The sequence below is a fragment of the Corythoichthys intestinalis genome, chromosome 14 (assembly GCF_030265065.1).
Source record: "Corythoichthys intestinalis isolate RoL2023-P3 chromosome 14, ASM3026506v1, whole genome shotgun sequence".
Lineage (NCBI taxonomy): Eukaryota > Metazoa > Chordata > Actinopteri > Syngnathiformes > Syngnathidae > Corythoichthys > Corythoichthys intestinalis.
Genome location: NC_080408.1, coordinates 13,846,638 through 13,863,870, shown reverse-complemented (window position 1 = coordinate 13,863,870; position 17,233 = coordinate 13,846,638). Strand labels below are relative to the sequence as shown.

Genomic DNA, 17,233 nt, shown 5'->3' with positions numbered 1-17,233 from the left:
GTAATTAAATCACTTTCTATTCTAGAGATAAAGAAAAAACAAGATCAGACATTGATATGTGAACATTTCTTAATAAAGAACTGAATATTTCATGGGGTGTCCTAATTTTTCCGCATGACTGTACTCTATTTATGATTCTGTGGAGATATGTGATGTTTTAACCAGCGTCTTTCTTACTGCAAATGAGGGAATTAATTCAATCCTGTGTGTTTCCATTGCAGAAATTTGAACATTGCCTGAACTGAGACCGCTTGCCTGGATGTGAAACATGCAAGACAATCGTTTGTCACTCACATCCTGCCAAGTAAATGGAATACATGCTTCACACAAGCTTGTACTAAAAAGCTTTACACTCTTCATTCGCATTGCGGGAATGTGTACATATATTTTTGAAAGAAAAAAAAGGTGTCTTATACATTTTGTCATTATGAATGCCATGTGGTTGATTTACGTGCAATGACGTTGATGTTCTCTGGAGCTTCCGTTGACGATGCAAAGGTGGCATGCTTGTCAATTTCTGTTTTATCTTTTGTCATTTATGTGTCATTTTTGCCAGATGGAAATTGTAAACAAACAAAGCCAAAAAAAAAGGATGAAAGTGTATTTATAAACGTGACATGCTGTGATATTTGTAATATTTTGGAAAGAGAACTAAGCAAGAACAAATAAAAACGCTTGTCATACTGCATTTGGTGTGATCATTTATGGTATTTATTTAGCTGCTGATATTCACCTCATTTACAGAATGCTTTTGAAACTTCCTGGTAAAGGTTATAAATCATTTAGGACATTTGTTGGTGCACCTTTAATAAATGTTTACTTTCACTCATAGCACACCTTTAAAGGGAGACTTGTAGTTCTTAAAACATAAAGGTTAGTACGAGTTAAAATAATTTGATATTAAAACCCCTCTTGATGTTTTTGTTTGTATTAGGGCTGTCAAATATATCGCGTTTACGGGTGATAATTTGTATTAGGGCTGTCAAATTTATCGCGTTTACGGGTGATAATTTATTCTATTAATTAATCACGTTGAAATACTTAACGCATTTAACGCATGCGCGGAACAGTCCACTCACGCATTGCCGCAAACAGACTACAATGGCGCCGTTTTAAATATATTGAGAGCTAAGAGGCAGAGACAAGCGAGGGAAGTGGACACAGGCATTCATTGGGCCTTGTTATTTATTGGCAAAAGCTTTGGCATCTCTTCCACAACAATTATAACTATTGTGGCGAGCAACGTGGGGAAGAATGACAGGAGATGATCTTTTTCTTAACACCCTGTATTGAACACATCGCAGAGAAGATATACCATTTGCAGCCACCACTGACAGTCATGGTTGACCAACTTCCCATCATGCATTTGGGCGGAACAGTTTAGTCGCTACTGTATCATTTACTGAACGTATAACAAAAATAATATTCCTGTCCCTCCAAAAAAATAATGTTCACAAAAAAGAAAAGCGCTCAATGCAAAGAGAAATGGCATTCCCAATCAAAAAAGGTATGCAAAATAATACTCAGACTTAGGTCAAACATTATTCAAACATTTCGTTTAGCTAAACAAATACACTAGATGGCAATATTTAGCCACAATATACAAACTCACATTTATCTTTTAAGAATTACAAGTCTTTCTATCCGTGGATCCCTTTCACTGAAAGAATGTTAATGCCATCTAGTGGATTTTTTATTATAATAAACAAATACAGTACTTATGTGCAGTATGTTGAATGTATACAGTATATCCGTCTTGTCTTATCTTTCCATTCCAACAATAATTTACAGAAAAAAATGGCATATTTTAGAGATGGTTTGAATTGCAATTAATTACGATTACTTAATTTTTAAGGTGTGATTAACTCGATTAAAAATTTAATCGTTTGACAGCCCTAGTTTTTATACAATTTGTAAAATTTGTTTAACTCATAGGTCACCATTGTTGTTGACATCGCAGGGCGGTGACGTCACTGGGTTACGCTGCCGGGCTTCCAGAGTATGACTCTAGCAACATAAACATGTCTTTTGTTCAGCCCTTGAAACTTGAACCCAAGAGGGACATAAATGAGCATGACAGCACTGTCGATATTTCACAAAACGAGCAGCAAAAGCAAACTGAACAGGAAAGACGGGATGAGACGAGATTAGGACAAAACCGGTGTTCTGCCAAAATGTGCTACACCGGCGAATTTGACACCCCAAAAACTACCGTGCGATTTCAGCTTGTTTTGTTTAGATGCATACAGACAGAACATACTAAAGATGCCTTAAGAAATGACTTAAACATAGTAATATCAAATAAGGGTGGTTCAAATACGCGACGTGACTAATGTGGTCAACAGATTAACAATCTGCTTTAAAGCTACCACAAGAAAACACAATGCTGAGAGGGAAGCACATGCAAAAAGTATTTTGAGGCAATGAAAAGGTAATAAAAACACAAATATTAGGTACTCGCCGCTTTTAACCAATGTGCGCATGTGTTGTCTCGCCGCATTGGAAGGAATTGCAGAACAACGGTCCGCGAATGCGGAAGCAAGATAGGACAGTGGGATTGTTTAAAAGGGTTTATTCAACAAAGAAAGAGCACGTGATCGTGAAAAGGGAGACGAAAAAAGGTTCCGTGACAGTTGGGCAGGGTCTATTAAAAAATAAAAAAATAATAAAAAGAGGGAAAACCGCAGTGAGAGGCAGACAAACCAAAAAAAAAAAGGCAATGATGCAACAGCAACGAAGGGATATACAAATGGTTAAATGGCAGCATGTCAATATCTCGGCAACCTGCCTAGGATCGGTTTAAAGACACTGCTGATGAGCTGGAATTGGATGCAGGTACAACAATGGGAACTCATCCCACAGCTCTGTAAAACAACAATCTGACCAGCAGCAGAATGTGACAAAATCATGGCAGTCGTCATACGAGCTTCGCTTGCTAGCTAGCACAGCCATTCTCCCAGTCCAGTCCAATTACGTCATCACCACGAGCGTCCATTGCGCACATAAAAGATGGCGCCCTCCGTAGGTAGAAACGTACGAAATATTATAGATTTTTAAATCAATGCCGATATTTTATGTGTTTCTAAGACCATATTTTAGTAAAAGAGAGCAATTGTGGCTTATTAGAGCCTACAACCCTTTAAGTCTGAGGTTCCCTTTAACTGTTATTTATTTATGACTTAATGGAGCTTAAATATTCCAAGCTAAACCTTGGAAACTCAGTGGGCAATAGCTGATTTACTATGACGTTTCCTTATTTTTACTGATGCGTTTACTGCAGTGTATGAAAGTTATTTGTAGGCTGCGGCTAATATATTGGTGTTGTCACCGGGAAACTTATCCGTGAGTTTGCAGAGGTGTTGTATTCTTTTTATTGATGCAACAAGGTAAAATTATTAACCACGAATCACATCACTTACATCCATTTGTCAAGGAAAGATGTACCACAAAGTCACGGATAAGGTTGCTATTGAGTACAACATCTATATATCGGGTACAGCCTACAAGTAACTTAGCTTGTTACTTGTACAGCTTACAAGTAACTTAGATCAAGCTGTTTTTTTTTTTTTTTTTTTTTTTTTTTTTTATGTGGCTTCCATAATTATCAAAACCTGTTTTTTTTGCTCAAAACATATGCTTAATTCTACTTTGCTCTTCCCAAATCTTTTTTTGAGTGAGTAACAGTTCTGTTTTCGTCAACAATGACTAAAACGAAAATATTTCGTCAACGAACACTTTTTTCATGACGATGACAAGATAATATCGAACAGCAAATGTGTTTTGGGGGACCAAAACATTAAGAGACGCATGCCAGTTTTTGTCTAACGAGACGAGAATGAGACGAAAATACGCAATAGTTTCCGTCACATGTTCACAATGTGTGACATTTTATGTGTAGTTGGCCTGCATCGTAGCAGTTTCTGGTTGTGCCACTCATTTTAGCCTTTAAAAGTGTGTTGTGTCTTATGACAGTTTTATGGCGTCACTGTCAAATAAAGCGTTACCAAATACCAGAGCTAGCAATTAATGAAACAACTGGAACAGTAACTGAAGAAGTAATCAGCACAGAACATGAATTTTGATTGTTATTTACATCTGTAGCGCTGCACTACATGCTAGGAGACATGTTGTACGACAATAGTGTTGAGTGATCATCACACGCAAAATGCAACTTAGCTAGCTAAGCTAAGTTTAGATGGCTATGCGTTCGTGTTAGCAATAGGCTAAAGCTAACAGCGAGCATCCTCTTAAACTCTCGGACATTTTTTTTTTACATACAGTTCGTGGCATCCAGGTGGGTATAATTAATTGAAAATGTTTAATCAACATGTTGTCCTTGTAGACGCTACAATATGTGCTCGTCTGTCAATGTTCCTTTGAAATACAGTGTTGTAGTTGGAAACCTTCATTTATTTTTATTTATTTATTTTGGGAGTAACATTTTTAATGTTTCAGATGAAAAAATTTTTCGTAAACGTCGACTAAAGCTAGACAAAATTAGTCTTGAGTTTTCGTCAACAAAAACTAGACGAAGACAAACACATTTTGAGATGACTAAAATATGACTATGACGAAGAAATATTATCGTCCAAAAGACTAAGATGAAAATTAAAAGAGCTGCCGATAACAACACTGGTGAATAAACTGTAAAAAGTAAAGTTAAAATTATAGAGAAAAAAATGTAAATGTTTGATTAGCCGCCCTAATATACACATTGTAAAAATAATCAGAAGGAAAGGTCCCTTCCTTGACAAATACACGTGCGTGAGATAAGATAGCTAGTCAAATCTAACCATAAATACAACAAACATGAGGAATGGACCACTTGCTGTTAGTCAGCAAGCTGCCGGAGAATCGTCTTTTACGACCCTGGAGCGGTGAATGAGTCGCCCGGGCTGCAAGTCACATGGCTCGACGCCACGATAGCCTGCCGGTTGCATCAGAAATATGCATGACGCCTAGTGAGTTAATTATAGCGCTAAAACCACCACGGTGGTTTTCCCCTTGAATTCTCTCAAACTCACATGATTCAATTGAAGTGTTAAATGTAGGACACCTTGCGGAAATGTTGTCAATGAGGCATCAAAGCACTGTTTTAAGAACCTTCTTAGGTGCCGCATTCCCTCTCCCCCTGACAGGTGGAAACATTTTTGGGCTTGTATGCAAATAAGGCCCTGCCTCCTCCTAGAGAAGCAATCTGATTGGTTCCCCAGCCAGCTCGCTCCCTTTAAATAGCCCGCACATATTGTCTATCAATGAAGTAGTAAAAAGGGGGGAACTGTTGAGGTCCAAGAGGGAGGAGAAAGGAAGGTCTGAAGAGAGCTTAGCATATAGCAGTTCCCCTTTATTTTATTACTGAATTCCATAAACCAAAAAAAGACGACCAAGATGAAATTCATCATTGGCATTGGAGGGTGAGTATTCATTTGACCTTTATGGTCCATGTTTTTTTTTAACCACAAGTTATTTAGGTTTATCTGTTCAACAGAGTGACCAATGGTGGCAAGACCACCCTGACTAACAAACTGCTCAGGACGTTACCCAACTGCTGTGTGGTGCACCAAGATGACTTTTTTAAGGTAAGAGTCCATGGCAATGAAGGTATGCTACACTGATTGCATTTGAGGACACAAGCCGAAAATTCTCTCCTGTCATGGCAGTAGCCTAGTGACACAAGCGGCTGATTGTCTCCTGGACAGCCAACCATCAAGGCCGAGTCCCCTCTTAAAATCCTTTAAAATTGTTCTGAGCCTCCATTGGCTACAACTGTACCGAAATTGGTGACAGATCGAGGCTGTCGTTTGCTTTTCGCCCAATTAGCTGAGGAAACATCAGTTTCTTATAAGTGCTAAAAATAAGATGGACGAAAATGTCCAATAAGACTTCAGGACAAGTATCTTGCAGAAAAAGGGAGTAGAAAGAGTTTCAGTGGGTTACCTGTGGGTTCTGCGTATCGCATATTTTCATTTCTGTTCTGCGAGATATCAGAAATCTAAAAGTAAAAGTTGATAAAGTTCATAGGATTTAGAAAATTCAACCCCAGAAATTCTTTTTAGGGTTAGGGTTAGGGTTCACAGTTAAGCACTTTTATGTATTGCCCTATATCGGTTCTAAAGGATCCTCGGTAACACTTTATAATAACTATCCGTTTTACTAGTTAATAGATCATTCGTAAACTGTTGATAAATGATTTATTGTTGATTTGTGAAGTATTTGTTAACAGTTTGTTAAGCATTTACAGAGTGTTCTTAACCTGAAACACAGTTTGTGTAGAAACGTTTCAAGTTTTTGTGTGTAACGTTTGGCATTTCTATCTTTTCAGGTTAAGAAATGCCGTTCAATTCAAAAGAAAAGGCATTTTGATAAGGCATTTTGCAGGCAGCACTTATGTTGCACATTTATGAAAATCTGCCATAAAACCAACAAATATTTGTACTTTTCTTTGTATATTTAACCAATAAAACTTATGACCTTCAACATAAAGTGTATATAGTTTTACTAAGATCCATCAACTAGCATGGGCATTTAGAATGGGGTCAACCATATTGGAACACCCTGTAAATGCTTAACAAACTGTTAACAAATACTTCACAAATCAACAATAAATCATTTATCAACAGTTTACTAATGATCTATTAACTAGTAAAACGGATAGTTATTATAAAGTGTTACCGGATCCTCCATTCCTGAAAAATGTGGTTCTTAGGATTCTACCATTTTTTTGCCCCAAACACATCAATCAATCCCTTTTCTTGAACTGTTGCGATCTTTTAAAGCATCCTCACTCTCTATCAACATGCTAAAAAATTCCGTACGAATCCAGTAACAATACCCAGTCCCAAAGATCGTGCACTCCTTTGGGTGGAGACAGGTTCTTGACTTGCCCTGTCCAGGAGTGATCAGCTGCGACAGGTTACTAGGTTGCAGCAATGTTTCACTGGTGACTGTTATTTCAGAAACCCGATCAAATAGAAGTCGGGGAGGACGGCTTTAGACAGTGGGATGGTAAGAATGGATTGTTGCGTAGGAAAACCATATGCAGTAATGTACTTTTCCTTTCCTGCACATTACCCTTTTTTGGTAACCATCCAATCTTAAACATAAAAATGATAAATTCACACGGTATTCCCTGTGAATGCCAGAGACATTCACCAACAATGATTAGTATGTTAACGGCACATTGAAAGACCCAATGTGCTTAAAGGGTTTTTTGTTTTTGTTCTCTGCCAGTCATCTCGGCCCTGGACATGGAGGCTATGGTCAGCACCGTGAAAGGCTGGCAGGAGAACCCGGTCAAGTTTGCGCGATCCCACGGCGTCAGCTTGTCACCCGAAGCTGAGGAATGCGGCTCGGGCCAGAAAGGGATCCATATTCTCATTGTGGAGGGCTTCCTCATCTACAATTACAAGTGGGTCACTCTCCAAGCTATGCATACAGTGCCCTCCATAATTATTGGCACTAGAGATGTCCGATCACGTCATTTTCAAAGTATCGGAATCGGCAAAAAAATATCGGACATGCCATTTTTTAATATATATATATTTTTCAATTAAATAGTTTTCTAGTTGTATTTAACGTTACAGACATAATATGTTACACTCATCCAGAGTCTTTAGTTTTAGCTTAAGGTAGGGTTATCAAATTTATCCTGATAATGGCGGTAATTAATTTTTTAAAAAATGTATCACGTTAAAATATTTAACGCAATTAATGCATGCGCTGCACGACCCACTCACGCATTGTCGCGCTCAATCTGTAATGGCGCCTTTGGAGCCTTTTTTTTAATTGGCTAAAGCTTTACAATCCTTCTCCCTGTGATTAGAAATATCGTGGGAAGCAATGTGGGGAAGCAAGGTAGTAATTGATCTTTTACTTTGCACCCTATGTTATTTCCCAACGCAGAGAAGATATATCAATTGGTAGCACTACGCACAGTCATGGTTCCACTTCCCATCATGCACTTGGGCATGGCTACAGTATCATTTACTGAAAGCTCAACAAATACACTAGATGGCAATATTTAGTCACAATATACAAAGTCACATTTGTCCTTTAAGAAATACAACTTTTTCTATCCGTGGATCCCTTTCACAGAAAGAATGTTAATAATGTAAATGCCATCTTGAGGATTTATTGTCATAATAAACAAATACAGTACTTATGTGCTGTATGTTGAATGTATATAGTTTTATTCATTTTTTTCTTAATGCATTGCCAAAATGTATATCGGGAAATATCGGGATCGGCAGATACTCAAACAAAAACGATCGGATCAGGAGCAAAAAAACATGATCGGAACAACCCTAATTGGCACCCCTGAAAAAGTGTTTTTTAGCTTCTAATGTACGTTTGTACATCTTGGTCTCACACAAAAATACACACGGTCCCAGGCTTCAACTAGGACTGTGTGCTTTGGTCAGATGAGACCAAGATTGAGCTTTTTGGCAACAAACACTCCAAGTGGGTCTGGCGTGCCACGAAAGATGCGCATGCTGAAAAGCACCTCATACCCACTGTGAAGTATGGGGGTGGGTCAGTGATGCTGTGGGGCTGTTTCGCTTCCAAAGGCCCTGGGAACCTTGTTAGGGTGCATGGCATCATGAATGCTTTGAAATACCAGGACATTTTAAATCAAAATCTCTTACCCTCTGCCCGAAAGCTGAAGATGGGTCGTCACTGGGTCTTTCAGCAAGACAATGACCCTAAACATATGTCCAAATCTACACAGAAATGGTTCACCAGACACAAAATCAAGCTCCTCCCATGGCCATCTCAGTCCCCGGACCTTGTTTTGTTGGCAAAAGGGGGTTGTACAAAATATTAACACCAGGGGTGCTAATAATTGTGACACACATTATTTGATGTCAAATATTTTTTTCTTTATATGGGATTTTTTCCCCACTGAATGAATGCACTTGCATTGAAGGTTGGATTTTTCTCTTTTTTTCCATTAAGGTCCCATATTATTTGAATTAAAAAAATATATTAGAAGCTAAAAAAAAACACTTCTTTTTCAGGGGTGCCAATACTTATGGAGGGCACTGTAATTGGTAACTTCCAGATCAGTGGTTCTTAACCTGGGTTTGATTGAACCCCATTAGTTTAGTAAGTCTAAGGTGTTCGGCGAAGGTAAAAAAAAAAACGTACACTGATTACATCTAGGCAAAGTGGCATTTTAGACTAGGTTTTGGACTGGTTCGCTCCCAATTTAAAGGCTTAATCCATTTCTTTTAACTGCTAGTCCTCGATCTCAACTGGTTTGCTCAGTAGAAGGTTGATTCGCACTTGGTATGAGGGAATACAACAGACCAATGGACAGTGTGGTCTCAAATTTTGAACTGTTTTAAAACATGCTGTCAATTGGAATTTGCTAAATTATCAGCTTGCTAGCATAGATATATTAGGGCTGTCAAAATTATCGCGTTAAAGGGTGGTAATTTTTTGAATTAATCACGTTAAAATATTTAACGCATTTAACGCACATGCCCCGCTCAAACAGATTAAAATGACAGCACAGTGTCATGTCCATTTGTTACTTGTGTTTTTTGGTGTTTTGCCGCCCTCTGCTGGCGCTTGGGTGCGACTGATTTTATGGGTTTCAGCACCATGAGCATTGTGTAATTATTGACATCAACAACGGTGAGTTTATTTTTTTGTTTGAAGATTTTACAAATTTTATTAAAATGAAAACATTATGAGAGGTTTTAATATAAAATTTCTATAACTTGTACTAACATTTATCTTTTAAGACTACAAGTCTTTCTATCCATGGATCGCTTTTACAGAATGTTAATGTTAATGCCATCTTGTTGATTTATTGTTATAATAAACAAATACGGTACTTATGTAGAGTATGTTGACTCTATATATCCGTCTTGTGTCTTATCTTTCCATTCAAACAATAATTTACAGAAAAATATGGCATATTTTGTAGATGGTTTGAATTGTGATTAATTACGATTAATTCATTTTTAAGCTGTGATTAACTCGATTAAAAATTTTAATCGTTTGACAGCCCTAACAGATATATCAGTGTTGAATTTGAAAAAAAATTGAAGTTTCGAAATTTCGGTAAATCCACACGTGAAACTTGTAGGGTTCGGTACGTTTAGGCAAGTTAAGAACCACTGCTCCAGATTACGAATGCTGATCATGACTGGATCTCAAATTTCTGCAGACCTCTCATCGATGTCTACGACAGATGCTTCTACATTTCGCTTCCGTACGAAGAGTGCAAGTCAAGGAGAAGGTAATGTAAGCTTTCATTCTTGTCGTGAAACTCTGATTCAGTCCACTTCAAAACAGTTCTGATTGTGTGTCCGCAGTACGAGAACGTACACCGTTCCTGACCCTCCCGGTCTGTTCGACGGCCACGTCTGGCCAATGTATCTCAAGCACAGGAAACAAATGGAGAGCCAATGTGACAGAATAGGTATGTTATGAACAGAAATGCGGATTTACCAACCCCATTGGGTGGGCTAAAACTGAAAAAAGACAGTCCAAAAGTCTTCGATGTATCATTCACCTGAAAAATATACTACAAAGGTCTCCAAGTCCGCTCCTCGAGAGCTGCTCTTCAGCTTGTTTTCCATGTCTCCCTCCTTTAACACACCTGAATCAAATGATCCGGTCATTAGCAAGCTCTGCTAGAGCCTGATAACGATCCTGGACAATGATCAGCTCATTAGCAAGCTCTGCAAGAGCCTGATAATGATCCTGATTATTTGATTCAGGTGTGTTAAAGGAGGGAGACATGGAAAACAAGCTGGAGAGTGGCTCTCGAAGACTGGACTTGCAGACCCCTGATTTACCTGCTAGTATCGACATACCAAGGGTTTTTCTTCCAGAAAAATGGTAGTCACAAGCACAGGGGTGGGTAAACCAGTCCTCGAGGGCTGCAGTGGGTCCTGGTCTTTCGTCAAACGGATCCAGCACAAACAGTTTAATCCAGGGGTCCCCAACCTTTTTTGCACCACCGACCAGTGTTACAGTATTTGGGTATTTTTTTTACGGACCGGTGTTCTGATAAATTTTGCAACCCATCAAAAATTGCGACGATGCGGTTCTGCGCTTGCGCGTAACGTCAAACATGGCCGCATATGCAGCGATTCCTAAGTAAACACTACAAACTTTCTTTAAAGAAAGGAATATTAACTTACGTTTGATCATGGAAAGACATGTAGAAAAGTTCTCCTCAGATACATCCTGCCATGTTAGCTGCACACAACAACTGCACACGACTTCGCCTTGTCGTTAAGCATTAAGAAGTCCGCTTCACAAAGATACGATGTTGGAAGTTGTAGCAAGGTTTTCAATGCTCTCGTAGCAATGTCAGGATATTCCGGAATGACTTTAATCCAGAACCTTGGTAGAGTTGTTGTCTCAAATATATGTTTAAGGTCGCCGTCATTTGCGATCTCTACAAGCTGATCCTCCTCTCCTGTTGCACAGACATGCTCGAATCACCCATTTTATTCACAAACGGGTCACAAATCCACTTCTTCACATTTCGTGGGTCTTCGAGGTGGTAGGCTCATCTTCTGGCTCGTCAGGTGCCCTTTTCGCTGTAAAAATATCTCCAAAGACGTCTGTCTTCCAGTCATCTTCGCTCGTGTGGCGGCTAACTATTTCCGGGAACAAATGTGCTGCGCTCGTGGCCTTGTAATACGTTATTATCGAGGACAAGCGCCCATAGATATATTATATACACAAAACAAGATGTACTGCTAGCAGTCCAATCAATGCATTTCTATGACGACATTCTACTATTCTGTAGTATTATATCTAGAGTAGGCAGGGATATTAGTGTGTAAACAGGGACACAGGGTTAATTCGGCCAGAATTCGGTCATTAATAAATTATTATTTCTGTGCGGCCCGGTAGCAAATGCGCCACGGACCGGTACCGGTCCACGGCCCGGCAGATGGGGACCCATGGTTTAACCAATGAGGTTTCAGCAGTGCTTGCAATCAATTGATTGCACCTGTACAACACTAAATTGGTGAAAATGTGTCCTCTTAATGGGTATGAACAAAAACCCACACTCACTGGGGCCTCTTGTGGAATACTTTGCCCACTCCTGCACGAGCACGATGGTTTTTACTTGACTTGAAGATCAACATCCTACGGAGCCCCCGGGTGCCAGGATAGAAAAAATAAAAAATCATAGCTAATCTGTACCCACAGTTTAGTAATCTGTGGGTACAGTTTAGTAATCTGTACCCACAGATTACTAATCTGTACCCAAATTTACTAATCTGTACCCACAGATTACTAAACTGTACCCACAGATTACTAAACTGTACCTACAGATTATTAAACTGTACCCACAGTTTACTAAACTGTACCCACAGTTTACTAATCTGTACCCACAGTTTAGCAATGACCCGGAAACAGTAGTCACCAATGTACCCACAGTTTACTAATCTGTACCCACAGTTTAGCAATGACCCGGAAACAGTAGTCACCAATGTTTGGCGGGGACTCCGAGTCCACGCCGAGGGACCGACCGAGCAAGCATCTGCACCATTTGCCCTCGGCAAACAAAAGGGTTTTAAAAGGTAACTATTGCACGTTTTCTTTGGTAGCCGTCTTTCAGGTGTCATCAATCAATATGGTATGTTGTGTTTGCACATTTTCTGTGCTGCTGTCGTGTCCGTGCGTGCTTAATGGCGTACCGCACGCATGCTATTTTTAGACCGTGGCGTTGCATCACAACATGCCATATTGATTGATGACACCTGAAAGACGGCTACCAAAGAAAACGTGCAATAGTTACCTTTTAAAACCCCTTTGTTCGCCGAGGGCAAATGGTGCAGATGCTTGCTCGATCGGTCCCTCGGCGTGGACTCGGAGTCCCCGCCAAACATTGGTGACTACTGTTTCCGGGTCATTGCTAAACTGTGGGTACAGATTAGTAAACTGTGGGTACATTTTAGTAATCTGTGGGTACAGATTAGTAAACTGTGGGTACAGTTTAGTAATCTGTGGGTACAGATTGCTAAACTGTGGGTACAGTTTAGTAATCTGTGGGTACATATTAGTAAACTGTGGGTATAGATTAGTAATCTGTGGGTACAGATTACTAAACTGTACCCACAGATTAGTAAACTGTACCCACAGATTAGCTATGATTTTTAATTTTTTCTATCCTGGCACCCGGGGGACTCCGTAGCATCCCAAGACAGCAGAGGAAGGAGACTTTTGGCATTTGAATGTTTCGCACCGAGCAATTTGCTAAATTTAACTGGGAACCAATTTACATGCACCGAATGTAAAACTGACTTGTTTGCAGCATTTCCAATTTGCTTGAGATCTAACTAACCGCCATGTTTTCCCCTTTAGAGTACCTCAATGGAATGATGGCGATAGACGACATCTACACTTTGGTGTTTGAGAGTATTCAGAATGCCCTCCTCAACAACTCATAGGTAGGTTTTATCTAACTAAATAGTTATTACTGTTCTTATTTTTCCACAGTTTACCTATTAATTCTTGTATCTCTTCACAGCAGGACGCCGGCTGAGAGGATCTTGTGTATAAATCATGTAAATAACTGCCATTTTAATGACATGTACGCCTTACGGGAAATGTAAATAGTTGGTTGAGCAGCACACGTTAACTTTTGTATCACTCTGTCCTGAAAAGATAAAAAGCCACCCACGCTTTGGCACGGGTTGAATGAACGTACAATATGTACATGTTGCTGTACAGATGTATGTCCAACTGAAAGCACATAAAATCAACAAAGCACTCCTGTTTCCTGTTGTTTTTATCACTCACGTTTGACGGGATTAGAGATTAGACCAGATAAACATCATAAATGTTTATGATTAGAGATTAGACCAGATAAACATACGTTTATGACATTTTATTAACACCTGCAAGAAATCTTCTGTTTTTATGTTTTATTTTTACAAGTGCCGCACTTAGATCACATTTCACAAAAGAACACGTCTGCTCATACTTCCTCATTCGAAGCATGAGTCAGCCTTCCACTGAGCAAATCAGCTTCTCCTCCCTTTAGACAGAGGAAGATTTGTGTTGTTAAAGGGAACCTCAGATTTAAAGACTCTGTTTAGCCACAATTGTTCTCTTTCAGTAAAATGTTATGAGGAAACACATAAAATATTGCTATTGATTTAAAAATCTATAATATTTTGTACATGTTTTGACCTACGGAGGGCACCATGTTTTATGCGTGCAATGGACGCCCGGAGTGATGACGTAGTTTGTCACTGTCACTAGACGAACATTACCGGTGTTCTGCAATTCCTTCATACGCGGCGAGACGTCCAACACATGCGCAAATCGGTTAAATGCGGCGAGTACTTACTATTCGTGTTTTTACTGAGGCTTTTATTACCTTTTTATTGCCTAAAAATACTTTTTGCATGTGTTTCCCGCTCATACTTTTAAGCATCGTGTGTTGTCTTCAGGCGTCTTCAGTATGTTCTGTATGTATGTACGTAAACAAAACAAGCTGAAAGCGCACAGTAGTACTTTGGGTGTCAAATTTGCCTGTTGTACGACAGTCCGCCGTTGTAGCACGTTTTGGCAGAACACCGGTTTTGCACTACTCTCGTCTCGTCTCATCCCGTCTTTCCTGTTCATTTTGCTTTTGCTGCTCGCTTTGTGAAATATCGACAGTGCAGTCATGCTCATTAATGTTCATCTCGGGTTCAAATTGAAAGGGCTGAACATATTACTTGTTTATGTCGCTAGAGTAATACTCTAGAAGCCCGGCTACTTAACCCGCTCTGACGTCAACAACAATGGCGACCTATGAGTTAAACTAATTTTACAAATTGTATAAAACCAAAAAAAATAGGAGCAGTTTTGATATCAAATTATTTTAACTCATAATTAGGTTTATCTTTTAAGAACTACAAGTCTTTCTATCTGTGGTGCCCTTTAGAGGGAATGTAAATAAGACTGCTTATTGGTGTGAAAGAGTAGGTGTTCACTACTGTATCTCTTTCCAATGAGCAGGCTTGTGCTTGTCCATAAAATTATCATAACCTGTTCTTAAATGCCCCATTGCTTGATCGTTAGTTCATCCCAGCTAATTATAAACATAGGCAGGATGCATCCTAAAATGGTTGCCAGCCAACAAATAGCAGAGGGCTTAAGATGTTTGAACAAATTAGCACGTCTATTTTTAATTATACACAACACATTCATGCATAATGCATGTATGAAATATTACTGGTGCAACACTGAACAATACTGCATATCAATACAGCCAGTCACTCAACCATATACCTCCAAAATGCTATTATTTCTGCAGCAGAGAACAGTTGCAGCCCTGTTTATAGCTTACCAGAAGCTACATTTCAAGCAGCAATGGCTCATAATTCCAAACCAAGGCACAGCCACTCCGATAATGAGCTCCTTTTTAATTAATAGGACGACCTTGTTTAAAGCAACACTTGGTAACCTTTTAGTTTTGGACGATTTTAGCGACGCCGGTGGACATAAGCGGTAGTGTTTTGCCTTGAGGGAGACTGCGTTTCCCATGACGACCAGCACACATAGTGTCGTAAAATCATTATGGCCGCGTGCAGATGGATTAAGCAACATTACTGTTTCCAGTGGCTGTGTGAAGGATTAAAAGTAATAAGGTAATGAATCCAGTTTTGGCATATGACTGTTAGCAACCGTGTGGCTTAGGGTGGCTAACACCCTCACCACACCCGAACTCGTCGGCACTGACGAGTTCGGTTTGGTTGGCGTCACAACAGCGAGTGAAAGCACAGCCGATGTTTATATCCTGGTTTCCTCCCTTAATTTTTCCTTCAAAGACACTTTTTTTGGTCTCTTTTGTTGCTCTGCCACGATGAAAGCGTTATCATCGACTTCCGTCTGTATAATAAACGGCGAAAGGGGGAAGTGACATATGCCGTAAAGCAGTCAGCACATTTGTAGGTTTTTTTTTGTGTGGCTATGTTCCTGCCACCTTCCTCAAAGTTATAGTCTTGTTATAGTTGTACAGTCCCTGACAAAAGTCTTGTCGCTTATCCATTTTGTAGAAACAATTGCTAATAACCTGACTTTGAATTATTCAATTGGTTTCAGAAATGGCTCATATGAGAGCTAAGACCCTCCCAAATGATTTTGAATGTACAAAAATATATTTGTTTCACTGAAAAAAGATTTATCATTTAATAAAGACATAAAGGTCAAATTTTGGCAAGGATTCATACAATTTATTGATGAAGTCATCAGGACCATCAAAGAAAGCAGTCTTGCAAACCTTCCAGAGTTCATCAACATTCTTGGGTTTCGTCTTCCATGCTTCCTCTTTCATCCTACCCCAGACATGCTCAATGATGTTCCTGTCTGGTGACTGGGCTGGCCAGTCATGGAGGATCTTGATGTTCTTTGCCTTGAAGAACTTTGAGGTAGAGATTGAAGTATGCGATGGAGCACCATCCTGATGCAGAATGTGTCCTTTTTTATGGTTAGGAATGTAAGAGGAAGCTAAGATTGGTTGATATTTCAGACTATTTATGTTGCCTTCCACCCTGCAGATCTCTCGCACACCCCCTTACTGGATGCAACCCCAGACCATGATTTTGCCACTACCAAACTTCACTGTTTTCTAATTGGATCTTGCAATAGGTCTCCTGCAATATTTGCGGCGACTGTGGAGACTGCAGAACCGCATGGATGCAGTCCTTGAAGCCCATGGAAGTCATACAAAATATTAAATTTGGATCTCACAGCACCACTACTTAATTCACTTATGTGATGTTACATATTTTTGTATTCGAACTAGGGCTGTCAAAATTATCGCGTTAACGGGCGGTAATTAATTTTTTTAATTTCTCACGTTAAAATATTTGATGCAATTAACACACATGCTCCGCTCAAACAGATTAAAATGACAGCAAAGGGTCATGTGCACTTGTTACTTGTGTTTTTTGGAGTTTTGTCGCCCTCTGCTGGCGCTTGGGTGCGACTGATTTTATGACCATGAGAATTGTGTAATTATTGACATCAACAACGGCGACCTACTAGTTTATTTTTTTGATTGAAAATTTTTCAAATTTTATTAAAACGCAAACATTAAGAGGGGTTTTAATACAAAATTTCTATAACTTGTACTAACATTTATATTTTAAGAACTAAACGTCTTTCTATCCATGGATCACTTTAACAATTTTAATGTTAATGCCATCTTGTTGATTTATTGTTATAATAAACGAAGACAGTACTTATGTTGAATGTT

General features: G+C 39.2%; 2 protein-coding genes and 1 long non-coding RNA gene across 6 annotated transcripts in view; 2 read left to right on the top strand and 1 right to left on the bottom strand.

Annotated features, from left to right (window-relative positions):
• The window catches only part of LOC130929474 (caytaxin-like), a 28,918-nt gene extending 28,230 nt beyond the window's left edge, over positions 1–688 (top strand). For both annotated transcript variants that reach the window (XM_057856625.1, XM_057856622.1), the window contains one exon: positions 222–688. The gene's annotated coding sequence lies outside the window, so the exon portion shown is untranslated. The remainder of the gene's footprint in view (positions 1–221) is intronic.
• Positions 1–17,233, bottom strand: part of LOC130929476 (uncharacterized) — a 32,755-nt gene that overhangs the window by 12,249 nt on the left and 3,273 nt on the right. The gene's annotated exons all lie outside the window — the stretch shown is intronic.
• On the top strand, positions 5,267–13,836 carry LOC130929475 (nicotinamide riboside kinase 2-like). Of its 3 annotated transcripts, none has more exons than XM_057856626.1 (8): positions 5,267–5,414; positions 5,489–5,579; positions 6,957–7,005; positions 7,231–7,408; positions 10,178–10,249; positions 10,326–10,432; positions 13,345–13,430; positions 13,511–13,821. In XM_057856626.1, the coding sequence occupies exons 1-7, from the start codon at positions 5,389–5,391 to the stop codon at positions 13,428–13,430; spliced, it is 609 nt and encodes a 202-aa protein (XP_057712609.1). In that variant the 5' UTR covers positions 5,267–5,388; the 3' UTR covers positions 13,511–13,821. The 3 variants fall into 3 exon arrangements, with proteins under 3 accessions (XP_057712609.1, XP_057712610.1, XP_057712611.1); XM_057856627.1 differs by having other exon boundaries at positions 5,274–5,414; positions 13,514–13,836; XM_057856628.1 differs by lacking the exon at positions 6,957–7,005 and having other exon boundaries at positions 5,355–5,414; positions 13,511–13,826.